Genomic DNA, 27,693 nt, shown 5'->3' on the forward strand with positions numbered 1-27,693 from the left:
TCACATGATCTCACTCAGAGAGAATCTAATTAACAAAATAAACTGATGAACAGAGTGGATCCAGAAACATGGAAGCATGGAACAGAGTCTTGGAGGGAAGGCGGAGGAGGGTGGATGGGCGGGAGGTAATCAACCAAAGATCTTGTATTCATATATGCATAACCCATGGACACAGACATTGGGGTGGTGAGGGTAGGGGGCCGGGGGGCTGTAGAGGATCAATGGGGGGAAAGAGGGACATACATAATACTTTCAACAATAAAGATACATAAATAAATAATTCTAAGGCATTATGAAAAACTTGTTCGTTTTCCCTGAGAATGTAAAGTGTTACTGCATTATAGAAACATTTACATCCATTTTTTTAAATTCACTATTAAAATGTGAACTTCATGTATGCTTCAGTTATTTAGTTATTGAGAAGATTGTCCAAATTGGAATTCATGATGTCTCAATGATCTAAATATTTTCTTGATGAAAGGGCTACTTGGTGTTTGTCTTTTAGAAACATGTCCTCTTTTTTTTTTTTAATATATTTTTATTGATTTCAGAAAGGAAGGGAGAGGGAGAAAGAGAGATAGAAACATAAATGATGAGAGAGAATCATTGATCGGCTGCCTCCTTCAACTCGGGCAGGTGCCCTTGACCGGAATCGAACCCGGGACCTTTCAGTCTACAGGCCGATGCTCTATCCACTGAGCTAAACTGGCAAGGGCGAAACATGTCTTTTTTAAATTGTGCAACATAAATACACATCTTTGGATTTAATTTGTCTTTTATAATTATATTAGATTTATCTATTTTAATAGTTATAGGGAAGAAATGTATTAAAAACAAGCTAAAAAGAGAAAAGTTGGATGAGATGAATGTATTGAAGTCATATGAAGTTGCAGGCATTAATTTCTCTATGAGTTGGTTTCTTTATAGTTGGAATTTTAGAAAATAATTTAGAAATCACATAAACCTAATGAATCTATTTTGCTTTCTAAATAATGTAGGTGTTTTTTTTTGGTGGATATTGCTACCATTGTCTTGAATTATAAGAGCCCAGGGCTTGCTTCTCTTTATTTTCATTTTTAGCTTGAATTTGACATTTATGTATGAAAAATTGTAAACTAATATTTTGCTTCTTCTCAACTCTTAAAACAGCCCAGCGGTCTGCTCAAGAACTTCCTCATATTGAGAAGTACAGTATCAACAGTTGTTCAGTAAATGGAGGTCATGAAATGATTGTGACTGGATCTAATTTTCTTCCAGAATCGAAAATCATTTTTCTTGAAAAAGGACAAGGTAAATAATATAAGATTTGAGTTGATTGACCTCATACTGAGAGGCAAAAGGGTGAAATGAATTACTCATATGTTTCACTGACATTAAACACAAAATAGTTTTTTTAAAGCTACAGATATCATTTTATGCAGATTTTATTGTAAATCAAATGTTTATTAAATTTTCATATAAATGTTAAGTTTTTCTTTAAGGATGTTTCAAAAGTAGAAGAATGCCCCAGTAGTTTTACTCCTAGTTTTATATATATACTCAAGAGAATTAAAAGCATATGTCACACAGAAATTTGGACATAAATGCTTATAGCAGCATTATTCATAATAGCCAAAAAATGGAAACAACCCCAAGTGCTCATCAACTTATAAATGGATAAACCTGTGGTATATTCATACAATGATGGAATATTATTCAGCCATTAAAAAGAATAAAGTACTGATTCATGCTACAACATTGATGAACCTTGAAAATATTGTGCTAAGTGAAAGAAGCCAGCACAGAATATCCAGAATAAGCAATTTATAGACTGGAAAGTAGATTAGTGGTTGTAAGAGGTTGGAGGGAGGTGTCAGTGGGGAGTGACTAATGGGCATGGGGTTTTTAAAATTAGAGGTGATGGTTGTAGAGCTTTGTGAATATAAAAACCTCTGGATTGTATATTTTAAAAGGGTGAATTTTTTGTATACTTACATGATTATATCTTTACTAGTAGCCCTGCACATGAATCCGTGCGCCAGTAGGTTGCTGCCACCCTCCTGTAGCTCTCCCCGCCCCCCCTCATAGCTTGTTGCCCTGCCCTCTCCTGTAGCTCTCTGCCACCCGCTTGTAGCCAGTAGGTCGCTGCTGCCCTCCTGTAGCTACCCCCATCCCCCTCCCTCACCCCTCTTCCCTCACCCCCTCATAGCTTGTTGCCCTGCCCTCTCCTGTAGCTCTCTGCCACCCGCTTGTAGCCAGTAGGTCGCTGCTGCCCTCCTGTAGCTACCCCCGTCCCCCTCCCTCCCCCTCCTCCCTCGCCCCCTCATAGCTTGCTGCCCTGCCCCCTCCTATAGCTCTCCGCAGCCCACCCTCCTGCTGATCCATGATCTGGTCTCCATGATCTGGTCATGACACCCTTGGTCATTACGCCTCAGGGTGTAACGGTTAATTAGCATATTCCTCTCACTATATAGGATTTTTATTTATTTATTTTTAGAGAGAGAGAGAGAGACATTGATTTGTTGTTCCACTTATTTATGCATTCATTGGTGGTTTCTTGTATGTGCCTTGACTGGAAATCAAACCAGCAACCTTTTGGTGCACAGGATGATGCTCAACTAACTGAGTCACTCTGGCTGGGCAAGAGGTTTTGATTTAAATTGAATCATGTTACATGGTGGCAGTTAACTGAGATTGCAGTTGTGAACATGTAACTCCCGTTCTGAAAGCACCTTATGTGATCTCTTCATTTTTTAGGCTCCTAATGTGGCATTCAGGCCACAATCTGTTGCCGATCTTTCTAGCTTCATTTCTTACTGCTCCTTGCCTTAGACTTTGTACTCCACCAATACAGCTGCTTATGGTTCCCTATATCTTGTGGTTTCTTGTCACCTAGCTTTTGCTCAGGCTCTCTCTTTGGCCTAGACTACCCTTCTCTTCACCCCCCGCCCCCCCCCCCCCCCACACACACACATCATCTGAATTCCACCTTATATTTAAACCTTAATTCAAGAGCTCTTCAGGAAGCCTTTCTTGTCCCATATTTCCACCCCAAGTCTAGGATAAGGACCTTGACCTTGGTACTTCCAGAATGCATTTTTATTAGTGTAACCACCACATTTTCTTATAGTGAACTATTTGTATTTGCCTTTTATCCACAGACTGAAGACAGGGTATCCTATCTCCATTGTCTCAATAACCCAAAGTACCTGGCACAGGGACCCAGCAAATGATAGCTGAACTGAACTATAATTTTAAGTAGGCGTAGGATTTGTCTATAGTGTCTCTTGTGCACAAAGATAGCCATTACCTAGTTACTGGACTGGAAAATGATAGTCACAATCTGGAAGGCATTTGATTAAGTCTCTCCTAATATCTTCATAGACCAGATGAAGTCATGCTGAATATGAAGATATTTGTATAGGTTAGTCACTGAGTAAATGCCCATGACATAAGAAGAATGCTTTAGAACAGCTGTTCATCAGATTGGAGTGAGAGCACTAGTAGTAGGTGGGGCTCTCCCCAGGTGAACAAGTCACTTCGGATGAAAGGACAGAAAATATGCTGGCCACATCTTCAGGTGACATAAATCTGGAAAGTATAGAAACCTATTTTAGAAGACCATCAGTACCTAAAAAGATCTTGACAAGCCAAGCGATCTAAGGAAATGATGTCTGGTAGGGAGAAATTAATGTAATAAAGGTTGGGGAAGAACCCCAGATATGTACGTGCAGTGTGGGAGCTTGAGCTTGGCAATAGGAAATGTGGCAGATTGAGGGATACTTGCTGACCACTCAGTAAGTGTAAGAGAACATGGTGCAGCTGCCTCAGAAAACTTACTAACTCTCTCTACATAAGGTTGGCAAGAGCCTTGTTACTGTCTACAGTGCTGGGTCATTTCTCCCTTGGACTATTCAGTCCTGGGCCTGTGCATTTGGAGGGAGCTGGTCACATTGGAGGAATGTTCAAAGAAGAATGATCAAAAAGCTGAACTGTTGTATAAGGGATAGATGCAGAATTAGGGATGCTAACCAGGAGAAGAGACACAGGCAAACATAGCTACTTTTAAACATCTGAAATCTTGTCTCACAGAGAAGCACTCAAGATTGGTTGGGTTGGGTTGGATATTGTAGAGATAGATTTAATCTATCACAAAGAGCTTTCCAGCAGCAAAGATTTATTATCCAAAGATGAAATGGGTTACTTGGTGAGAGTGAATTTTCCGTTAATTAAGGCATACATGCAGAAGTTGGCCACCTCTTGGTGAAGATGCTCTCACAGGATTTTCAGATATCACTTAGTAGAATAAACTCTCTGCAGCCTGCTAACTCAGGAAGCCCAAGATCTTTCTTCCCATAGATACACATTTTATATTCATAATGGAAGTTAGTGAGAAGCAGATTCCCTTTGCCAATAAATTTGTGATAGTAAATACATTAGATTTTGTTTATTATATGCTTTGTGACTTGAATTACTTTTAACTGTAAATTGTTTCTTTCAACAGATGGACGACCTCAATGGGAGGTAGAAGGGAAAATAATCAGGGAAAAATGTCAAGGGGTAAGAAATTTACCTTATTTCTTTAGAAATATTTTAGAAGCTTAATGAGAAAATTGGATAATGCTGCTTATGGTATAGATGAGAAGTCTTTTATCTGTTAAGTAATAGAAAAGTAAATATTTAGAAATTTGGGTCTGAGCTAGATACTTTCTGATATTAAAGTTTAAGTTCAGGAAAGAGAATTGGTGTCTTCCCCTTTTTTGTGTATAGGAAAAGTAAAATTAGAAATGAAAAATTATTAGAAGTTTGTTAGTGAAGTTACATTGATTTATTTCTCTGAATTCAGTATTAGTGAAGAAATAAAACAAATTCAGTAAAGACTGTGTATGGTGGGCAAAATTTAGGAGGAAGACAAGCCCTCATTGGGTTTGTGTATTTAGCACACTATTCCCAACTCCTCAGCATCAAGACATTCAAGATTCAACACATAGCTGTGGTTCCTTCCTGGTTGGAGTAGAGACAGAATCTTCTCTGGGATAGAGAATACCACTTCTCACAGTGCTCTCTCTCCAAAGACCTTCGAGAAATTAGGTTAAGGATAGCAATTGGTTTGGAGCCAAAGGTTTCACTCTGCTTGTGTAAAATTCTTTTTTATAGGGATATAAGTTTTGTATATTGCCAATTTAAAACATTTTGAATATAAAATTTAAGATAAGAAAACTAAACTATAATATAACTTTGGAAATAATAAACTTGATTAAAAACCAGAATGGGTAGAGTGTTGGCCCAAATGCTGAAGGGTCACAGGTTTGATTTTTGGTCAGGGGCACCTACCTAGGTTGCAGGTTCGATCCCTAGCCCCAATTGGGGCACATGCAGGAGGCAACCATTTCATGTGTCTCTCTCACCTTGATGCGTCTCTCTCATCATCGATCTTTCTCTCTCTCCCCCCCCTCCATCCCTCCTTTCTACCCTCTCTCTCTAAAAATCAGTGGAAAAAATATCCTCAGGTGAGGATTAACAAATAAACAAGAAAAAAATAGAATAGGTCTTAGTCGGGCAACTCAGTTGGTTGGAGCATCATCCTGTACACCAAAAGGCTGCAGGTTCAATTCCTGGTCAGAGCACATCTCTAGGTTGCAGGTTCAATCCCCAGTCAAGGCACATACTAGTACAGGAGGCAACCGTCCATGTTTCTCTCACATCAAAGTTTCTCTTACATCGATGTTTCTCTCTCCCTCTCTCTCTAAAAATCAATAAAACATATCCTTAGATGAAGCTTACAAAACAAAAAAAAAACAGAACAGGCTTCCAGTTAAGATGTATAGTAACATGTAATATTCAGTAGAACAAAGTATTTCACTACACAGTATGTAAGACTTTTTATTTCTGCTACAACTAGAAACCAAATTGAGTCAGTGAAAAACAATTTTTCCTATAATGGTTTACTTTAAAGAGCTTGTTTCTTTAAAGTGAAGTATCCATAGACTAAATCTCCAGACCTGATCAGCTGATGCAGAATGATCTGTGGTGGACGGGCCTGGGTAGATAACACTCAGGAGTGTTGCTGAGTTTAGCAGGTGCATTTCATTTTTAGTTCTGAAGGTAACACAATCTTGCTCTCCATGCTCCTTAGGCTCACATTGTCCTTGAAGTTCCTCCATATCATAACCCAGCAGTTACAGCTGCAGTGCAGGTGCACTTTTATCTTTGCAATGGCAAGAGGAAAAAAAGCCAGTCTCAACGTTTTACTTACACACCAGGTAAGAGGAGTTGTGATGGGTTGCTACAGATCTTTCTTTCATAATAAAGAAAAAGTTATCCAGTGAATTCTATATTAGGATGTTCAGGGGAGGGTGGTTTATAATCAATAAAAATCCCAACATATGTCTAATCTCTAAAACTTGTGTTGACCTTAAATATTAGATGTGATATCAATTGCTATTTTGTAGTCATTTTTATAAGGAAATTAGAAGTTTGAATATAGATTTGAAGTCTGTTTTTCAAAAGCTACCAAAATCACCAGTACTACAGGAAGGGCAGGTGTTTGTGAATACGTGTGAATTCCCCCTTGTGCCCTTTGTACTGCAAGACTTGAGCATTAAGCGGGGGGTGATGGTCACGTGGTAAAATTTATGTTTCAAAAATCATTTTTTCTACAATTTATAAATGTATCAAGGTAACATGTTGTATACCTTAAACTTACACAGTTAAATGTCATATATACTCAACAAATTAAAAAGTTAAAAATAAAATTATTTTACCCATATTTCTTTTGTCTCTATAAGATGTTAGTAACCATTTTTTCCCCCCAAATTACTAACTGTGGAGAGTGAGATTTATATGGGAGGGGCCCAATGTTAAAAAAGTGATACAAATAGGTAGAGTGTTTTGAATGTACAGAGAGAGCATTAATAATGATAAAAGAATATCAAGTTTCTGAGAAAGTTGGGAGGAGATAAGATTTAAAACACAGATGTTGGAACAGGCCTTAGGTGGGAAGGGTAGGAGGGAAGGTAAAGAAAATGAACGCATTAGGAAGGTTTGTTGATATAGTGTGGAGAGTTTAGGGCTTTACATATGATTGCATCTAATTTTTCTTTTATTTCCTGTTGTGAGAGAAGGGAGTGTGGTGACTTGGCACTTTGAAGAGTGTGGAAAAGTTTGATACAGTTGTAAAGACAACAACTCAAGACATATAGTCCAAGAGTAATCAATGCTGTTGGGATTGGGGACTGTAAAGTCTAACTTGAACAAGAAGGGAGAGGACTTTTGGGATTGGGGGAGGGGGAAGCAGTAGTGTCAGCAGATTAGAGGATTTGATTACTACCATCATAGTGGTAGTAATTGAATGGTAAACAGAAAGGAGAATATAATGCATTTACATTGTTAGCTTGTGAACTAGGAGGACAATACAAAGGCAGTGTCCTAACCGGCATTCCATATGAGAATGGAAATCAACAGGGCTCTCAGAGTGCAGAGAGAATACTGCATTGGGCTCCAGCTGTCATCACTGGCCTTACGGTTGATAGAATACAAATCATGTAGCACACTAACACAGGAGTGTTTGGACAGTCCTTATTCTGGTTAATTGCTGTTTTTTTCTCTGTAGCATTGACTTTTTTTAAAAATGACATTTTGAATAAAATTAAAAAGAAAAACAAATACATTACTGTGAATTTTTAAAAAATACAAGTTGAAAAAATATTTTAAAACACCCAAATTCTCTTCCATATGAAACTATCATTCGGTCCTTATAGATCCTTTTGATCCATGTAGACACAACTTTTTATTTATTTATTTATTTATTTATTTTAAATATATTTTATTGATTTTTTACAGAGAGGAAGGTAGAGGGATAGAGAGTTAAAAACATCGACGAGAGAGAAACATCGATCAGCTGCCTCCTGCACATCTCCTACTGGGGATGTGCCCGCAACCCAGGTACATGCCCTTGACCGGAATCGAACCTGGGACCCTTCAGTCCGCAGGCCGACGCTCTATCCACTGAGCCGAACCGGTTTCAGCGAGTACCCTTCAGAACTTCTGATGTGGGAGCCCCACACCTCCCCAGCATCCCTCAAGATGTTGAGGGGAATGTATCTCCTTCTGAAGCATAGCAGAAGTTATTTGTACTGGAGGTATCATCTGAGCTCTGGTTTTAGAATAATGGGCCTTAAGGGGAAGCATTAGAGCCAGACTCTCGTGTATAATATTTTGCTGGTGGGAAAATATATTGTGTTCTAAGTAGTTGACTGGACAGACCAACTTTTGGTTTCTGGTTGTTTCATTTAGGAGAAAAAACTTGCCTTGCATCAGGTCTCAGTTCTGCCACAGACTGTACCCACTGATTAACTTCATAAAATGAGGATTAAAGACCAAAGCAATGGTTTTCAAATTTTAAAAAATATTTTATTCAAATAAATTGTTATTCAAAAGGCCAATATCTATATATTTTAAAAAGGATGAAAGCAAGCTTAGGTGCTCTGCTTGTACTGGAAGAGGAAATCCAGAGAGTTTCTACTCTTTGGATCCTACTCTTCCACATCTACCACTTGAAGAAGTTCATGAGGCTTCTCATACTTTGAAAACCACAAAACCAGCGATTTATTTTTTCTTCTAGATCCTTCCATCAACATTCTGAATTTCAGAAGGAGCATATACAACACAAAAACTAGAATTAATCTGTTTCTAAAACTCAGCTCATTCTACATATTGTAAGGTCTCTAAAACAGTATTTCCCTCCAAACAAGAATAAAGTACCATACACCAGCAATGAGGACTTTGTTTTGGTCAGGTTGGAGTCTGAATCTCTTATTGACCAAAGAATGATACTTGATTTGGCAGAGTGGAAGTACACTTGATTTAGCAAAGCAGTTCTCAGTCTGGATACTGAGGTATGAGTCGGGAACATAGAAATACGGATCGGACCAGGCAAAAAGATGGATGTTATGCTGTAGTTTTTAATCCTTCTGTCTCCTTTTTAGTGCATGATAATCAACTGCTTACATAACCAAGGGCCCCACCTGCTCATTCAGAATTAAGGGATGAGAGGAGGCTTTCTGGGACATTCTTTCTCCTTATATAGAACTGTAACTCTGGATATAGAATTTACTGTGGCTTTCCTGGGATCAGAGTAGGAGTTGAAATAGAAAGGAGAGGGGGGGAATCCAGTGGTCCAGGGAGAAAGTTCTAGTTCTGCCAAAGTCAGAAGAAAAATAAGTACATTAAGACATTAGAGCCATAACCGGTTTAGCTCAGTGGATAGAGCATCGGCCTGCGGACTGAAGAGTCCCAGGTTCGATTCCGGTCAAGGGCATGTACCTTGGTTGCGGGCACATCCCCAATGCGGGGTGTGCAGGAAGCAGCTGATCGATGTTTCTAACTCTCTATCTCTCTCCCTTCCTCTCTGTTAAAAAATTAATAAAATATATTTAAAAAAAGACATTAGAGCTCGGCCGGCATGGCTTAGTGGTTGAGTGTCGACCTATGAACCGGTGTGGCTCAGTGGTTGAATGTCGGTTCCATTCCTGGTCAGGGCACATGCCGGGGTTGCGCGCTTGATCCCCAGTGTGGTACGTTCAGGCGGCAGCTAATCAGTGATTCTCTCTCATCACTCATGTTTCTCTCTTTCCCTCTCACTTCCTTTCTAAAATCAACTAAAATATTTTTAAAAAGGACATTAGAGAGGTCAGGAGCCAGTAGACACAGTGAACCATACTTAGAACAGTTCAACAATAATCAGAAACTGGATGGAGGCCTGGGTTAGGAATAAAAGCATTATAGCAGAAGCAACAAGAGGATAACGGGATATACTTTCCTCTCTATCCTTGGGTTTGTTGGCTCACCAGTTGCCAGAGTTAGAGGCTGAAGTGGATGAATGATGAGCCCGTGCTATTCTGCTAGGAAGCCAGGCTAAAGTGTAGAACTTAAATGCACCCCCAAACAAGTGTTTCATTAATTACCTCTTCTACAATAAAAGATATCAGGGCTGCCTTAATTCACTAATGCAGACTGAGGCCATGCTTATGTGAAGAGACTTGTACTTGGTAAGGGTTTGGTAATGGCCAGATGAGATTTGACCTTGCTTTGGGTCTCATATTTATTTTCATTTAATGTAAAATGAAATACAGTTGGCCCTCTACATCCATGGACTTCCAACCACAGATCAAAAACAGCACAGGTATTTATTGAAAAAAATCTATGTATAAGTAGACCTGCACAGTTCAAACCTGTGTTGTCCAAGGGCCAGTTGTACTTCTATTTTGTGAAGATCATGAAATTTTTAATTATGTTAATAAGTAGTACAAACTTAAAAGGAAGAATGAGATGTGAATTCAGAAAAGTTATTTTTAAATGAGTTATAGCACTTCAATAGGAAGCTAAAGTAGATAATTTCTAGAAAAGTGAACCATATGCTTGCCAAGAGACATAATGAAATCCGTTGTCTTGACACAAAATATTAACTGGTGGTTCTTTTCTGTTTTGATATACATATTAAACAAAATAAGCAGAATACATTGATTCCTACTTTAAGTAGTCCTTTCATCAGGTGGACTCATCCTAAATCATGACTCTGATACTTCTTTTGATGTGGTAAGGGATAATAGCTGGTATTCGTAGCCCCTGCTTTGCTTGATGGGATGATGAAGTGAAATGGTAAAACAGTAGACTGCAGTGCTTAAAAGCATGGACTTTGTCATTTTTTTTTCTTTTAACTTGAGTACTTTTAGAGCAAGAACTACTTACTCCCTGTTGTCTTATGCTTGCTGACTTCACATATATTATCTGCCTTCCCTGAAGGCATTTTATAGGTGTGTTTTTTTGCATTCTCCCTCCATTGTTGCAGGCAATTGAGTTTTCAGTTTGTGGCTTGGATTTACACTATAGTTGTGTAGCCTAGAATGAAGGCCTTTCATAAAATTTTTTTGTATTGTAATAATATTTACTTTAATTCTTTCCCCCTCCCCCCCAGTTTTGATGAAGCAAGAACACAGAGAAGAAATTGACTTGTCTTCGGTTCCATCATTGCCTGTGCCTCATCCTGCCCAGACCCAGAGGCCTTCCTCAGATACAGGACATCCTTGTGACAGTGTACTGTCAGCACAGAGAAGCTTGGTTTGTCCCATCCAGCAAACATATGCATCCATGGTAACCTCATCTCATCTGCCACAGTTGCAGTGTAGGGATGAGAGTGCTGGTAAAGAACAGCATATGATACCTTCTTCAGTCATGCACCAGCCTTTTCAAGTCACACCAACACCTCCAGTGGGGTCTTCCTATCAGCCTATGCAAACTAATGTTGTGTATAATGGACCAACTTGTCTTCCTATTAATGCTGCCTCTAGTCAAGAATTTGTTCCTGTTTTGTTTCAGCAAGATGCAGCTCTTCCTGGTTTAATAAATCTTGGCTGCCAACCATCATCATCCATACCTTTTCATTCTTCAAATTCAGGCTCAACAGGACATCTCTTAGCCCATACACCTCATTCTGTGCAGACCCTGCCTCATCTACAGTCAATGGAATACCATTGTTCAAACACAGGACAAAGATCTCTTTCTTCTCCAGTGACTGACCAGGTCACAGGTCAGCCTTCCCCTCAGTTACAGTCCATCACATATGGTTCTTCACAATTAGGGTCTGCTACAGCAGTTTCCCCAGCAGCTTCTCATCCCTTGGCCAGTTCACCACTTTCTGGACCACCGTCTCCTCAGCTCCAGCCTATGCCTTACCAACCTCCTAGCTCAGGAACCACCTCATCACCAACTCTAGCTACTAGAATGAGTTCTGGACAACATTCAACTCAAGCACAGAGTACAGGCCAGGGAGGTCTTTCTGCACCTTCATCCTTAATATGTCACAATTTGTGTGATCCAACTTCATTTCCATCTGATAAGGCAACTGTGAACATTAAACCTGAACCTGAAGAGCAAGAACCTAACTTTTCAACAATTGGTCTACAGGACATCACTTTAGATGATGGTAAGTTCATCTTTATGTTCTTGAAGCAATGAAGATCCAGAAACTTCCTTCTCTGAGTCATGAGAAAGCTACCATAGATTGCTTATTGGCATATAGCTTGTTTTTTTAGTAAGTTGTTACTTGAGATATGTTGATATATGATTTTGAGAATAGACATGAAAATCTATGCTTTTAAGTCTATTTTACCACTAATATCTGTTGTAAAGTGTGAGACTTTAAGTGATAATCTACCACCCATTTGTGATGGAACTGAAGACATGAGATTTACTGGGCATCTTTTCTTCCAGAACATACAGTAAGGTCACAGTGTCTAGAGAGTGGAATTCAGGGGTGTTAATTCAGTAAACATTGCTGAATGCCATCTATTTGCAGGGCAGAGTTAGATGCTGGGACTACTGTGAATGTATTAAGATAGAGTTTCTGTTCTTGAAGAGACTCAGACAAGTAAAGAACCTGCTCCTTTGTAACCCTGCTAGCTTGCTGAGTCAGATAGTGGAGATAGTATAAGATTGGATTGGTTTGCTACTGCCGGTACAGCCGTTGGCACCGAGCTAAAAAGAAGCTATTCATATAAATATAGCAAGTTGTTATGTACGCCTCTGTTTTTATGAAATCAATAAATTGGGGAACAAACTCTGGAATATTAATTATTTCAATAATTGAAAATTCCCCAAAATAGAATTATCAGTTAATAATTTTAGGGCTTATTCTTGGCTTTATTATCATTTATATGGTAGTAAAATTTTTTCTAAGTAAGAATTCAGTAAAAGCTATTATGTAAGTATTATCCAATATGAAAATTCTAAGGATTCTGAAACATGGATATAGAGTTTTAATTCTTTCTCTGATTTTGTTTGTTTGTTTTTTTTAAATTGATTTGAGAGAGAGAGAAAGAGGAAGAGAGAGAGAAAGGAAGGGAAGGAGAGAGAGAGGGAGAGACATCGACTTCTTGTTCCATCTATTTGGTTGATTTTTGTATGTGCTCTGACAAGTGATCAAACCTGCAACCGTGGTGTATCCAAATGACACTCTAACCAACTGAGCTACCCAGCCAGGGCTTACTCTTTCTGATTTTGTGCTAGCCTATAGAAAAGTAATTTTAGCTCAGCCATCTCCTTTACACATCTGAAGAGGCTGAGTTTACTACTTAGTTGCAAAGCTGGTATTAAATCTCAGATTCTAAGCATAAGGGGAAAGGAAGGTAAATAAAAGGTGGTGTTTCCCCTCCCGGGACTTGACCATCAGATCTATCAATGCTGTGAGATCTGAGTCACTACCAAAATATAAGATAAGCACTTTAGGAGATCAGTACAGAGCTGTGACATCCTATATAATAAAAGGCTAATATGCAAATTGTCCCCTCGGGAGTTTGACCGACCCGGAGTCCAACCACTTGCTATGGTATTTGCTGACCACCAGGGGGTGGCATGGAACAAAGGAAGGCCCTGGCTGGCAGCAGGGGAAGGAAGGTCCCAATCAGCCCTGATCGCTAGCCAGGCCTAGGGACCCGACCCATGCACAAATTTCATGCACCGAGCCTCTAGTATTCTATAAGGATTTAGCCTGTTTCCTTGAGATGACCTTTGACCTTGAAGGATGAGTACGTTTTAAGTGAATGAGGATCAGAGGACAAATCAGATAACATGAGAAGAGGAGAGCTGTATCTGGGAAAGCATGATTGTCTGTGGCTGGAGGGCGAATAGCATAGTAGAAGATGGCTTTCAAAGCCACAAGGGGATTTGCCAGGTAATTTGTGTGTAAACTGGAGGTATTTGTATAAACTGAAGCAATACCTACAATGTATATAACATTTTCCTATTTTTTATTTAATTTAATCCTTAATAGTCCTCTATTTATGAGGTAGATAGTGTCTTTTAAAGAATTGGAATTTCTGAAGGTCACACAACTAGTAAGTAGCGGAGCTGAGACTGGAATCAGATCTTTCAGTCTAGTCTTTTTCTTGCAGCACTACAGCTGCCTCCCAGCAGCAGCAGGCATGGTGTTTAGAACGCTGTGCTAAAGGGGATCCCTCAAGCTTTTTTTAATCCCTAGAGAATAGTGTAACATTCTCTGTGAATGTGTGTGCAGAATTTCACTACTTGAACATATGCTCACAACTGCATCTGGTCTGTGACATTTATATTGGGAGTACTTGAGGGCTGTGGTAATAAGTGTTCTCTTAATGCACAGCTGGCCTAAGTGTTACTGTTTACTTAATAATAACAAACACCAGGTAGAGAGGAGGCTACTACTTTGATGCAAAACAGATTTGAAATAAAGCCTTTTCCAAATATATATAGGTTTTCAAAATGTTACTTATGCATTCTTTTGGCAGTTTTAGACTATTTATAGTGCTTTCAAGGCTTATATTTCGAAATTTTTTTTTCTTCCTCAGATCCTCAGTTCCATCCTTGGTACATTTAGAATTTTAATCCCTAAAACAAAGGGTTAAGAGTAAGACCTTGAATGATAACCTTCTACCCATTTGTGATGAAACTGGAGAAATGAGATATATTGAATAGGACTCAAAAGATATTCATTTTCTTTCCAAAGGAGACATCTTTGTCTTCTACAAAGAGATCATTGCTGGAACTTGCTTTTTTTGGATTTATCACAGATTGAGTGACTGGTCGGGGCGGGGGGGCAGCAAATTGGAACTTCTAGAAAGGTTTTTTGAAAACTTTATTTCACTTTTTGATTATGTAAGGATGTGTTGCAAAAACAGAATCTGGAAAGATGAGGTGGGTGAGAGCAAATACAAAAGCCATTTTATTTTTGCTCCATTCATTGTGTAGGGCACATAATCAAGAAAAGTTCCCAGATAGTAGCCCCATAGAAGACAAAGATTGGCTGTTGAATTCCCTCATTGCCACCTATCAGGAGACCTGATAGAAGCTCAGTGGTGCTAGTGGCTATTAAAGGGGGGTGGGGGGGACTAAAATGTACTCTAGGTCACCTTGGTTTATTGGATGTATAATTTTTACAAATTTCATTTTTGATACTTAACTTGAACTCCCAAATGAATTTTCAATATTTGCCGACTGACTCATTGATTATATTATTTGGATTTGCCTTTGAAGGTAAAATTCTAGATGCTTAGAAAATCCTATAGTTATGCAAAGTTTTAATATAAATTCATTTTAAAAACAACTTATCTCATAGGTCTGGAACTCCATAGTACTTGAATGTCTCTTTTCTGGCTACCTTTGAAAGTAAGCCATTAAACATTCCAAAAAGGATTCGCACTGTTAATGTCAGAAGTGTCAAAACCTGTAGAGAATTTTCATAAGAGTATATTTGAGCCAAACTGATGATATATACCAGGGAGCAAGATCTCAAATGCTCCTAAGGATAACAATTTTGCAGCAGCTTTTATGCATTTGAAATTAAGGAGGAAGGTACATGTAGCAAGATTGGCAAAAGCAAAGTAGAGATTGGATTACAGGTTAACAAAATGATATGCTCTGTTGAGGTTTAATACCCCCTTCCAGGGGTATAACTTATGGTGTTTCAAAGGTATGTTTACCTAGATGTACAAGAACAATGGCTAAGGCTGGCTTAAAACCTTTCCCTTTTTCTCAAGAGTTTTAGGCCTGGTGTGTGACTACCTACCATGACCTGCCTAGTTAGGAATTTATGATCAGATCACCCAGTGAAGTTACTTTCCATAGAACCTGCTTTTCTTTTCCTCCACAGCACTTAAAATGAACTTCCCAATTAATCTGAGCTCTTTTTATTTTAACTTTTCTACATTGTGTTTAGTACGAAGCAGTTCCTACTCTACAACCAGAGGAAACAAGTAATTTTTAAAAATGTTTGTGCTATACTACATAAATATACTTATCTAATCCTCATAACACCTATTAATCCTGTTTCTGTTTTATGGTGTTTACCTCTGCCCTTTTTTTTTTATCAAGTTAACAATTAAAACACAAATAAAATATTCTTTTTATTGAAGTTTTTAAGTAGGATGGAGTTTGTTAGGAATCATTCAAGTGTTACTTGACTGTTAGTTTTAGAAATGTGGACATTATCACCTTAATTTTTTATTGTAAATTCAATGAGATTTAACAGAGAAGATACTAGTGCACCTCAGCTCAGAAATTCAAGACTTATATAGGTGGAAATACCCTAATACAGCTCCCTCATTTTATAAAGATCTGAGTTTTATAGAGTCTTAAGTATGCATCCAGAGTAAAACACTGAGTTAGTAGTGTAAAGACTAATACCCAAGTCTCCTGACTCCTAATTCAGTACCCTAGGAGTTTTCCCAATATCTGTAATCATGTTTCTCATCAACCTGAAGGTTGAAACTGTAGGGGTAGAGCAAGTAGAATAGATTAAAGAGGTGTCATTTTCTCTGTAGGGCCTGGGTTTGTGAGAGAAGTCAAGGCAATATTAAGATTATTAGATTCTCATTATAAATAAAGTTTTATTTATTTATTTGTTTGTTTGTTTTAAAGACTTTATTGATTTTTAGAGAGAGGGGGAAAGGAGAGGGAGAGAGAGAAACATCAATGTGAGAGTGAAACATTGATCAGCTGCCTCCTACACGCCCCCTACCAGTGAGTCCACAACCTTTCGATACATGGAATGATGCCCAACCAACTGAGCCACACCGACGAGGGCATAAATGAAGTTTTTAAGTCTCTACTGGATACTTCTCTTTCACACCAGAGTTCACCCTAGTGATAATATACTCCTATGTGTCTCTTCCTCGCCAACTTCTTTGGAACATCTCAGGGCCTTTTGAGTTCAAGCTGCCCTTGTTTTATGTGGGCTCTGATGCCTCTGGATTACTGTAGAACAAATCTTCGAAGTTCTCCTTATAATAGCCTTTCACATGTGTGAAATCTTGATTTCTTTTCTAGTCTTAAAAACACTCCAGCAACTGCACCCTTCCTTCACCCTCATCAACATGGTAGTTTCCCTCTACTTGAACCCTGTGTTTTTAGTTCCTTTTCATAGTGCAGTATCTGAAAGGGAATATACTCTTACCAGCTCAGAGAGGATTGGGACTGTCACCTTCCTTGTGCAGAAGATTTTATCAATATGGCCTGAGGTCTGGGGATTTTCTTAGCTCTGTCTTGCTGTTGGTTTAGTGAGTCATAAGTTTGGCTAAGTCACATCCTTTCTCTCCCTCCTGTCTTCCCCTCATGTCTTTTTGTATATTTGTTCTTGGAATCCATGATTAAACTTTACAATTATCCTTGTTCAGTTTCACTGAGGTGATTTGGGTCCCTCATAATCAGCCTTTCAAGCTCAGAAGAGTCCCAGAAGCATTTCTCTGTTTCAGAGTAGGGTGGCTCCCTCCTTAGGGGGAATTTCTCAACGTAATAACCAACAGCAGAATACTGACCTTTGCCAAGCCATGTTCACTTTCAAGCAGTCCACTTGTAAGGCTGTAATATCTACTTTTTCAATCAATGAGGGCATTATACAAAACTATTTTTGCTTTTTTCTTTGCTAGCTAGAGTAGCATTGCCCCTAGTTGAAAAATGTGTTCTATATGTATAAAATTATCAATAAGTTCTTACTCATGTTAGTTTATATGCCTAGAGCTGTAATTTTTCCTAAATATTTATGTGCTTTATAGTGTGTATGTCCCCATTTTGGGGTCAAATGATAAATATTAAAACAGTACAGAAATAGAGGCATTGTCACAGTTGTATTTTTTAGCATTTTAATTAAGATTATAGTATTGTTAAGACAGACCTTTAAATACAGGCCTGGTTAATTTATGATTGAGCTGAGTCCAGTTACAACTTTCCATTAGAGCCCCTCAGTTCGCACTTGTCTTCCTTTGTTCACAAACTAATAGAGCCGCAGCTGCAGCTCTTCAGCAAAGAGGGTACATGTTAAATATAGCCTGGCCTGCTGCTGTGGTGAAAACTGACACTGCCACTTGCAGGCTCTGTGCAATAACACACTGATCCTGAATGTAGGGCAATTGCTAATTTGACTGTAAACAGGGACTCTAGATGTGACCTCAGCTGTTGCAGTTCTGTATATAGGTGACAAGAAGAAGAGCCTGCTTTCAAGTAGCAAGGGCATGTTAAACACAAGATTCAGGTGGTTATCTGTGGGGGCGGGGGGGGGAGCAGGAGGCTGGTATGGAAGAGCAGAGAAGTAACTATTATCAACGATCTCTTTCACGTGTTGGATAATCATTTCACTGGTGTTTATTGTATTTAAATAAATAAAAGAAATGCATGCATAATCAATGGTAAGAGTATGTCACAAATGAGGTATTATAATGGGGGCGGGGGGGACAAATGAGGTATTATAGTCAGTTAGGGGCCCTGGGCTGAAGGGAGGTAAATACTGAACTTTCTCCTTTTTAAAAAAATATATTTCTGTTGATTTTAGAGAGCAGAATGGAGAGTGAGAGTGAGGTAGAAACATCAATGAGAGAGAAATATCATCAATCAGCTCTCTCCTACACGCCTCTTACTGGGGATCTATCCCATAACCCGGGCATGTGCCCTGACTAGGAATTGAACCATGACGTCCTGGTTCGTGGGCCAATGCTCACCCATGGAGCCACACCGGCTGGGTCTGAACTTTCTCCTTTAAATGGGACTCTGGGTAACTCATGAATCCTCTTCCTGGGAAACATGCATGTACCATCTATCCTCACATATTTATGGTAAATAATTCCAGAGGCAGAAAGGTGCCTTAAGTACTGTTCATGTAGGTTTTGAATCATGTCTCATGCAGAATGCATTGTTATGGGAATTCAAGACCTTAGACATGAACATTCTTGGACATAAAATAAGAAAATTTAATTTTCAGACTCACTGCTGGGAAAGATCCAAGAGAGCCTCCCACTAAATAACCAGCATATCAAAAGTCTTCAAAATAAGTTCACTTCAAAAGTATATTTAAAATAATTAATGAATGATGGTTTCTCTTTCTTGATAATAAAACACATTTTTGTGTACTGTGCTAGGTACTTTTCTAGTCGTTAGTTTTTTTTTCCTGCTATCTGTGAAAAGTGAATTTATTAGCTTTATTTTTAGAGATGCAGCTCAGGGAGCTGAAGCACTTTCTGGTATTAGATGGCAACAAACACAGGGACTGGCATTTGAATCCAGGTCTGTCTGAAATTTAGATTGTCTCACATGTGTTTAGTGGTTTCTGAAGTAACTATAATTGATTATATCATCTTACCTCTATAAACACAATAAACATTTTTATGTTTGTCGGCCATGTGTAAGATACAAAGCCAGTGTCTAAAGATGTATTCTATTTTAAAATTCATATCCTGTTTTTGAGTCCTTTTGAAAATGGACCATTCACAGGGACAGAAATATTTTAAATGAGAAATAATTTTAGGCCACAGTTCAGCTTTTGTAGTTTGGTTGCAATTCTCTGACTATGCATTACAAGGTTATATTTTGCCAGTGATTGTAGCTTTTGATAAAACTTAGGTAAATATATTTAAATAAATCTTATCTGAAGATATCTTTCTTTTACATGTCTAAAGCCAACCTTTAGCCTGTCTGTCTGGACAGGAGAAAACATGGGAAACTCTTTAATTCTGATGGAAGATAGGGAAGGGTTGAGAGTGATTTTTACAGGCATTCTAGCTTTACATCTACAAGAATAAGGAACAAATTAAGTCCCTTATAGTCATCTTGTGTATTTAAAGATCTGTAGGTGATTTTTATGTAGAATGGGAGTTTTTAAATTTTATTTTATTGGGGATTTTAAAAAGCCATGAATTCATATGTTAAAAATACTAAAGGTACAACAAAATATATATAGTGAAAAGTCTCTCTCCTTAGGTACCCAGTTGTCCTTTATATGGGCAATTGGAGTTACCAGTTTCGTGACTGTCACTCCAGAGCTATTTTATGTATTTATAGCAATTGTTTATTTTTTCCGTATGTTTACTAGCATACTACGTATATACATACAATTATGTATTTTGCTGTCTCTATATATTGAATCTTGGAAATATTTTTGTACTGTAACATGAAAGAACTTCCTTTAAAGATTTAACAAGAATAGCCATCCTAAATGGGTGTGAGTGGTATATCATTGTGGTTTTGATTTGCATTGCCTTAATGACTATGTTGGCACCCTTACATGAGGTTATTGGTCAGTAAGTATATCTTCTCTCAAGAAATGTTTAGTCAAATCTTTTGCCTGTTTTTTGATTGAGTTGTATTTGTTATTTAGTTAGTTAGTTTACTCCAAGGATATTTTCCCAGTGATTCTTAGAGAGTGGAAGAGAGAGGGAAAGACAGAGAGAAATATCGATGTGAGAGAAACACATTGATTGATTGCCTCCTGCTTGCTCCCCAACCAGGGCCTGGGCTGGGGAGGAGCCTGTACCTGAGATACGTGTCCTGGACCGGAATCCAACCTGGGGCCCTTCGGTCTGCAGGCCGATGCTCTATTCACTGAGCCAAATCAGCTAGGGCTAGCAGTGTGTCATTTTCAGTGTACAGATGTTTTACCTCCTTGGTTAATTCCTTTTATTCTTTCTGATGCTATTGTAATTGGAATTGTTCATTGAATGACTATAGAATACAACTGAATTTTGTGTGTTAATTTTAGCTTATAATTGTTGGCTTAATTTATTAGTGCTAACATTTTTTGTATGTGGATTCTTTGGAGCTTTCTGTGTATAATATCATGTCATTTGTGAATAGAGATCATTTTACCTCTTTCTCATTTGGATGCCTTTTATTTCTTTAACCTAATTGCTCTGGCTAGAACTTCCAATACTATGTCGAATAGAAGTGGCAAAAGTGGATGTCTTTGTCATGTCTTTTATCTTAAGGTAAAAGGTTTCAGACTTTCACAATTGAGTATAATGTTGTCTGAGAGTTTTTCATATAGGGCCTTATCATTTTGAGGAAATTCCCTTCTGTTCCTAATTTGTGGGGTAATTTTTTTTTTTTTTTTTTTTTTTGTTAAAGGACTTTGAAATTTGTCAGGTGCTTCTGTGTCAATTGAGATGAACATGTGTTTTTTTACCTTCCATCCTAGTAATTGATTTCGATATTTTTTTTTATTGATTTTTTTTTAGAAAGAGAGGAAGGGAGAAAGAGAAGAAATTGATGAGAGAGAAACATAGATTGGCTGCCTCCTGCACACCCCCTATAGGGGATTGAGCCCACAACTTGGTCATGTGCCCTGACTGGGAATCAAACTGGCAACCTTTTGGTGCACAGGAAGATGCCCAACCAGCTGAGCCACACTGGCCAGGGCAGTAATTGATTTTCATTTGATGAACCATCCTTGCATTTTGGGAATAAATCTCACTTGGTAATGATGTATAATTATTTTAATATGCGGCAGGATTCAGTTTGCTACTATTTTGTAGCAAAATTCATAGGGGATTTTTCTTGAAGTGTTTTTGTCTGGCTTTGATATCAGGGCATTGCTGGCCTTAGAATGAGTTAAGGAAGTATTCCTTCCTCCTTAATCTTTTGGGAGAGTTTAAGATGGATTAGTGTTAATTCTTCTTTAGATGTTTGGTCAAAGTTTTTGTGATAGGAAATAATGAATTAGATAGTTTTTCGAGCTGTCAGTAGTGGTTCAAGGAACTAGAAAGATGTCTCAAGGACTGCAAGTTTCCATAAGCACTATCTGAAATGACTATTGCTTTAGCCAACTCACAAAAGCCCTCAGTATCTTTTGGCCTCTTAGCTTTCTTCCTGAGTTTCTTTCTTTTAACTTATGCGCCGTTTTACTTGGAATCCAGTCTTCTACAACAGCTTCAAGTCTGTTTGGAGAATTCAGTTGTGGAGATTGGGCACTGTCAGAAAGGAGATTGATAATAAAAATCCTTTGTACATACTGGAATCGAAGACTAGGTGAGTGAACTCAAATTCAGTATTAAAAAAGCTTAAGGCAGAAAAATTTTGCCTAAACACCACAGATTTGTTTTTTGGGGTTTTTTTACCCCTTTAGTGAGGCTGCATTTTGCACAGATTGGCTCCTCCCTTGTTTTCCCTTCTTTATCTGCTTAAGACAAGAGTATTAATTACTGTTTTCATCTTCTCTTCCAAGATGAAAAAAGCGTTCTAGGATTCATAGTTAGGTCCTTTTGTTTGAAGTTGTACTGCAAAGGCCAAAACTATTTTCTTATAGGCCAAAGGAGGAGGCTTTGCCTCATTTTACTTTGGATTCTAACTGGGCATTTATTATGTCAGCCACTATCCAGACAAAACTGACCAATAGTGACTCTTCTTGTGTATAATGATTTTCAAACATTTATCACAGCTTCCCATGATAAGAAGCTTTATAGCATGACATAGTATATAACAAAAACATATACAAATAACAAAAGACTCAAAAAGCAATTCTTTTTTTAAAAATATATTTTTATTGATTTCAAAGAGAAAGGGAGAGAGAGAGAGGGAAACATCAATGATGGGAGAAAATCATTGATTGGCTGCCTCCTACACACCCCCTGCTGAGGATCAAGCCCGCAACCCAGGCATGTGCCCTTGACTGGAATCGAACCTGGGACCATTCAGTCTGCAGGCCAACACTCTTATCCACTTGAGCGAAACCAGCTAGGGCTCAAAAACCAATTCTTAATCTTTATTTTTACAAAATGCAGACTGCTATCTTCTACTTTGTTCCCTTTTTAAAATACTGATTTTAGTTTGCTGAATGGATTTCATAACCTGCTAATGCAGCGGTTCTCAACCTGTGGGTCGCGACCCCTTTGGCAGTCGAACGATCCTTTCACAGGTCACCTAAGACCATCCTGCATATCAGATATTTACATTATGATTCATAACAGTAGCAACATTACAGTTATGAAGTAACAATGAAAATAATTTTATGGTTGGGTCACAACATGAGGAACTGTATCTAAAGGGCCAGAAGGTTGAGAACCACTGCGCTAATGGATGTGAACTTTAGTTTAAAAATATTCCTCTGTGACCACCCCACCCCCCAACTTTTCATGTGCATATAGTTTTTCTGAGCTCCTACCCTTAGGCATTTTTTAAAAATCCTCACCCGAGGATATTTTTCCATTGAATTTTAGAGAGTGGAGGGGAGGGAGGGACGGAAGGGAGAAAGAGAAACATGGATGTGACAGAGACATCTTGATTGGTTGCCTCCGCCTGCTCCCCAACCAGGGCTAGAGATGGGACCTGCAACCCAGGTACATGCCCTTAAGCGGAATCGAACCCTCGACCCTTGGGTGTGCAGGCCAACGTTCTAACCACTGAGCAACACCAGCCAGGGCTACCCTTAGACATTTTTAAAAATATGTTTTTATTGATTTTTAGATAGGGATAGAAAGAAACATCGATGAGATGAGAGAGAAACATCAGTCGGCTACCTCCTGCGTGTCCCCCACTGAGGATTGAGTCTGCAACCTGGGCATGTGCCCTGACCATGAATCAAACTGGTGACTTTCTTGTTCCTGGGTCCATGTTCAAACACTGAGCCACACTGGCCAGGCCACCCTTAGATATTTTGATTCTGTGGTCTGAAGTAGAGCCCAGGAATTTAGATTTTTATTAAGTGCCCAGATAATTCTGATGTAGCCATAGATGAGTATTTGGAAACTACAAATAGAGCTAATCTAATAAAAACTAGTTTATTTAAAACTAAATCTATCTCTTAAATCACTGAAAACCATCATTGTAACTTTTCAAATTATTGCACTTTTATTTTTTTTTAATTTTTATTGATTTGAGAGAGAGAAACATCGAATTGTTGTTCCACTCATTTATGCATTCATTGGTTGATTCTTGTATGTGCCCTCAACCTGGAATCAAATCCCGCAACCTTAGCACATCAGGATGATCCTCTAACAAACTGGGCTATTGGCCAGGGCTTGCACTTTTTTTTTAATATATATTTTATTGATTTTTTTACAGAGAGGAGGGGAGAGGGATAGAGAGTTAGAAACATCAATGAGAGAGAAACATTGATCAGCTGCCTCCTGCACACTCCCTACTGGAGAGGTGCCCGCAACCAAGGTACATGCCCTTGACTGGAATCGAACCTGGGATCCTTCAGTCCGAAGGCCAACGCTCTATCCACTGAGCAAAAACGGTTAGGGCACTTTTAAAAATATATATATATTTTTTTATTGATTTCAGAGAGGAGGAAAGGAGAGGGAGAGATAAAACATCAATGATGAGACAGAATCATCGATTGGCTGCCTCCTGCATGCCCCCTACTGGGAATTGAGTCTGCAACACGGGCATGTACCCTTGACGGGAATTGAACCCGGGACCCCTCAGTCCACAGGCCGACGCTCTATCCACTGAGCCAAACCAGCTAGGGCTGCACTTTTAATTTTAGAAAATAAATCAGTTATTACCTCCTAAAGTTTCTGGACTCCAATATTCGTATTATTTTGTAAAATGTGGGGAGTCATTTTGTGCAGTAATTGACAGATAAAGGACAATTAAATTCCTCTTGCTTATAGAAAAACAGCCTGGGCATGTAGTAGATTAAGTTACCCTCTGGTTTGTTCCATTCAGTAGTGATATTGTCTTCTTTGACACAGACCAGTTTATATCTGACTTGGAACACCAGCCATCAGGTTCAGCAGAGAAATGGCCTAACCACAATGAGCTCTCATGTCCAGTTCCTTTCTGGAGAATCTAGAGGGTGAGTGTTGTTTGAAATGTGTCATTGTTTTTGTGCCCAAGTCTGGTATTTGCATGCTGTGGCTGGATTTGCATGTGTTACAAAGGAGGGGGTATATGTGGGCACCTTCTTGATAGGCCCACTCGTTATCTTTGGCACTATAAGACTCTTCTTTTTAAATCTCACCATACTCTGGCTCTCACATTTATGCTTATAATTTTAGTCTGGATTTAAATAAAAGGCAAGTGTTTAACTGGATCTATTAAACCAAAGCAGAAAGAGAGGCTCATCTATATGAATTCAGTGGTTGGGTACTGAGTAAATTGGATTGCTAATCAGGTGTATAAGCCTACTCATTTCTGGTCAAGTATTCTTTTTTGATGGGCGGCACAATGGAATGGAAATAAAGCAGGAAATTATATATATCAAAGGCAACCTGGATCGCCTGCCCTATAGGCCATGTTTCACTCCTGGTAGTTCATTTTGGGCTCCATTTGGAAGGATTTCACAGAAATGGAATCAGTGTTTGTGAGGCAGGGGCCTAGGCAATTTAGATTTGGAAAGGGGCTTAGAAATCATGTTCACTACCCCAAATCTTTATATTTAGGATATCAAACAGGGCACCAAAACCTTGACTTCTAGAAGCAGGACATACCGTGGTCTCACACCATTCTTGTCTCTAATTATGAAAGGAATAAAAGTGGCAACTAAATTCCTGCATATCTGTAAAACCAGAGGAGTTATAAACCAGAAGGATTTAAGTTAATTTCCTCATCTTATGGTTCAGAAAATCAGTTGAAGAAAGATTAATTGCCCTAGTTACATCACAGCTGAACCAAGATTAAAACTTATTTTTTCCTATGTTTACCCCATTGCTCTTCCTGTGTGTGAAGCAATGATCTTGGTAAGTGTTTATGTGGAGTAAAGAGATTAATGAGTGACTAAGGCATGAACAGGAGGTAAGAACATAGAAACAGCAGGCAGTATAGATAACTCCTTTAAGATATTAAGCAGTGAAAGGAAAAAATTAGATATAGAGGGTAATGTGGAGTCTAGGGTTTTTGTTTGCTTTCTTACTTGTTTGAAGTAGGCTTACCCATATTTAAGCAACAATGAGAAGGATCCAGGAGGGGAGGTGGGTAGATTGATTAAAGAAATGGAAGAGTAAAGAAAATTGATGGAGCAAGGTGTTGAAAGAAACATATGGGATCCATAACACGGGTGGTGAAATGAGTCATGTGGATTTAGGATTTATGGCTCCGGAACGCAGGTTTGGCCCCTAGAGGTAATAAATGTGGGAGTCAACAGTATATAGAAATAGACAAGACTATACAGAGAAAATACACAATGTGAAAAAAGAGAGAAATAACAGAATCTTCTGTTAATCCTAAAATTCTAATCTCATATCTTAACCCAAATTAGAAAGTTTTAGAGGTTTTTTCGTATTTCAGTTTTTTGCTGATACAAAAGGGTACATGCTGATGCTTGAGTATACTTTCAGGTACCTGTGTTCTGTTCACTCACCTGGAGATTAACCTTTTCTAGAGGAAAGATCTGAAAGACATTGAGTATAGCAACACACACATACGTTTCTTTTTTTTTCTTTTTTTTTTCAAATATGTTTTATTGATTTTTTACAGAGAGGAAGGGAGAGAGATAGTTAGAAACATCGATGAGAGAGAAACATCGATCAGCTGCCTCCTGCACATCTCCTACTGGGGATGTGCCTGCAACCAAGGTACATGCCCTTGACCGGAATCGAACCTGGGACCTTTCAGTCCGCAGGCCGACGCTCTATCCACTGAGCCAAACCGTTTTGGCACACATACGTTTCTTAAAAAGAAAGGACCCTAGTAACGGGACTAATCACCCCCTCAGTCAGTTATGGTGGGGAAAAGTGTCATAATTTTTCTTTACTAGTATTAAAGCTAATATTAAAAGTAAAGGACATCTTCAATCATTGTGCATAATATTTTCAGTCTGTTCTGTGGTTAGAGGCTGACTAGGGTTCAGGGTAAAATTTAACTCTTAAAAAGCTGGCATGATAGACTTCAAACTGGTTATTTTGGTTCTTGCTTAAAATACATAAATATTCTTTCTTTGTTACCTTTTTGGTGGTGAGTTTTATTTTCGTCAATTATATAACCTAGGGCCTGGCCAGTGTGGCGCAGTGGTTGAACACTGACCTATAAACCAAGAGGTCACGGTTCAACTCCTGTTTTGGGCTCAATCCCCAATAGGGGGCGTGCAGGAGGTAAACTGATCAATGAAATCATTGATGTTTCTGTCTCCATATCCTTCTCCCTCTCTGAAATCAGTAAAAAAATATATATGTGTGTGTGTGTGTGTGTGTGTGTGTGTATTTTTAAAGTTGGCTTAAAAGATAATAATAATATAGGCTAGGCCCTGGCTGGTGTGGCTCAGTTGGTTGGAGCACTGTCTAGTATACCAAAATGTGGCCGGTTCAATCCCTGGTTGGGGCATATTCAGGAGGCAACTAATTGATGTTTTTCTTTCTCTCTCTCTCTCCCTCTCCTTCCCCTCTCCCTCTCTCTTTCTCCTCTCCCCTCTCCCTCTCCTTTCTCTCTCTAAAATCAATGCAAAACATATCCTAGGGTAAAGATTAAATAATAATATAAGCTAGGTTACTATAATGGAATTCCCAAAATACAATGACTGAACCACGTTGGAGGTTTCTTTCGCACCTCATGGTAATTCAGAGATCGGGATTCCTTTCATTTCTTAGGTATTGTCAGAGTAGAGTCATCACTTTGAGTTTTAGCTCAAAGTAAGGGGTGGGGAAGGAGAGGGTATCAAGCAAGTGATGAGAAAGATGCACACATCACTTTCACTTACATTTCATTGGAGAAAACAAATCACATGGCCATACTTAGCTATAAAGGGAAAACTGGGAAAGGAGTCTGTAGCTGAGTGGCCATGAGACTAGGCAAACTCAGTTACCAGAGAAGAATGAACTAGGACAGTTAACAGTTACCTCCTAAATTTTCAGGAACTTTTTTCTGTCTTTAGCTTGTGAAGGCAAATTCATCAGATTTTTATAAATGGAAATTAATTCTTCAGCTCATGCCATAAATAGTGAATTAAGTATTTCATGTATTTAGATGGTGTTCTTTTGTTTTTGTTTG

The 27,693-nt window shown here is 38.6% G+C and overlaps 1 protein-coding gene across 3 annotated transcripts in view; it reads left to right on the forward strand.

The window, feature by feature from the left end:
• The window catches only part of NFATC3 (nuclear factor of activated T cells 3), a gene marked incomplete at its 3' end in the record, with an annotated part of 97,493 nt that overhangs the window by 59,366 nt on the left and 10,434 nt on the right, over window positions 1-27,693 (forward strand). The window contains exons 6-10 of one of the 3 annotated variants that reach the window (XM_081107601.1): window positions 1,150-1,290; window positions 4,484-4,539; window positions 6,116-6,242; window positions 10,955-11,962; window positions 24,439-24,572. In XM_081107601.1, the coding sequence (XP_080963727.1) occupies window positions 1,150-1,290; window positions 4,484-4,539; window positions 6,116-6,242; window positions 10,955-11,962; window positions 24,439-24,572 (1,466 nt within the window). Of the gene's footprint in view, window positions 1-1,149; window positions 1,291-4,483; window positions 4,540-6,115; window positions 6,243-10,954; window positions 11,963-24,438; window positions 24,573-27,693 lie in introns of those variants that run through there. The other 2 variants (XM_081107602.1, XM_081107600.1) reach the window with 2 other exon arrangements.

The sequence above is a fragment of the Myotis nattereri genome (genome assembly GCF_964212035.1).
Source record: "Myotis nattereri genome assembly, chromosome: 15".
Lineage (NCBI taxonomy): Eukaryota > Metazoa > Chordata > Mammalia > Chiroptera > Vespertilionidae > Myotis > Myotis nattereri.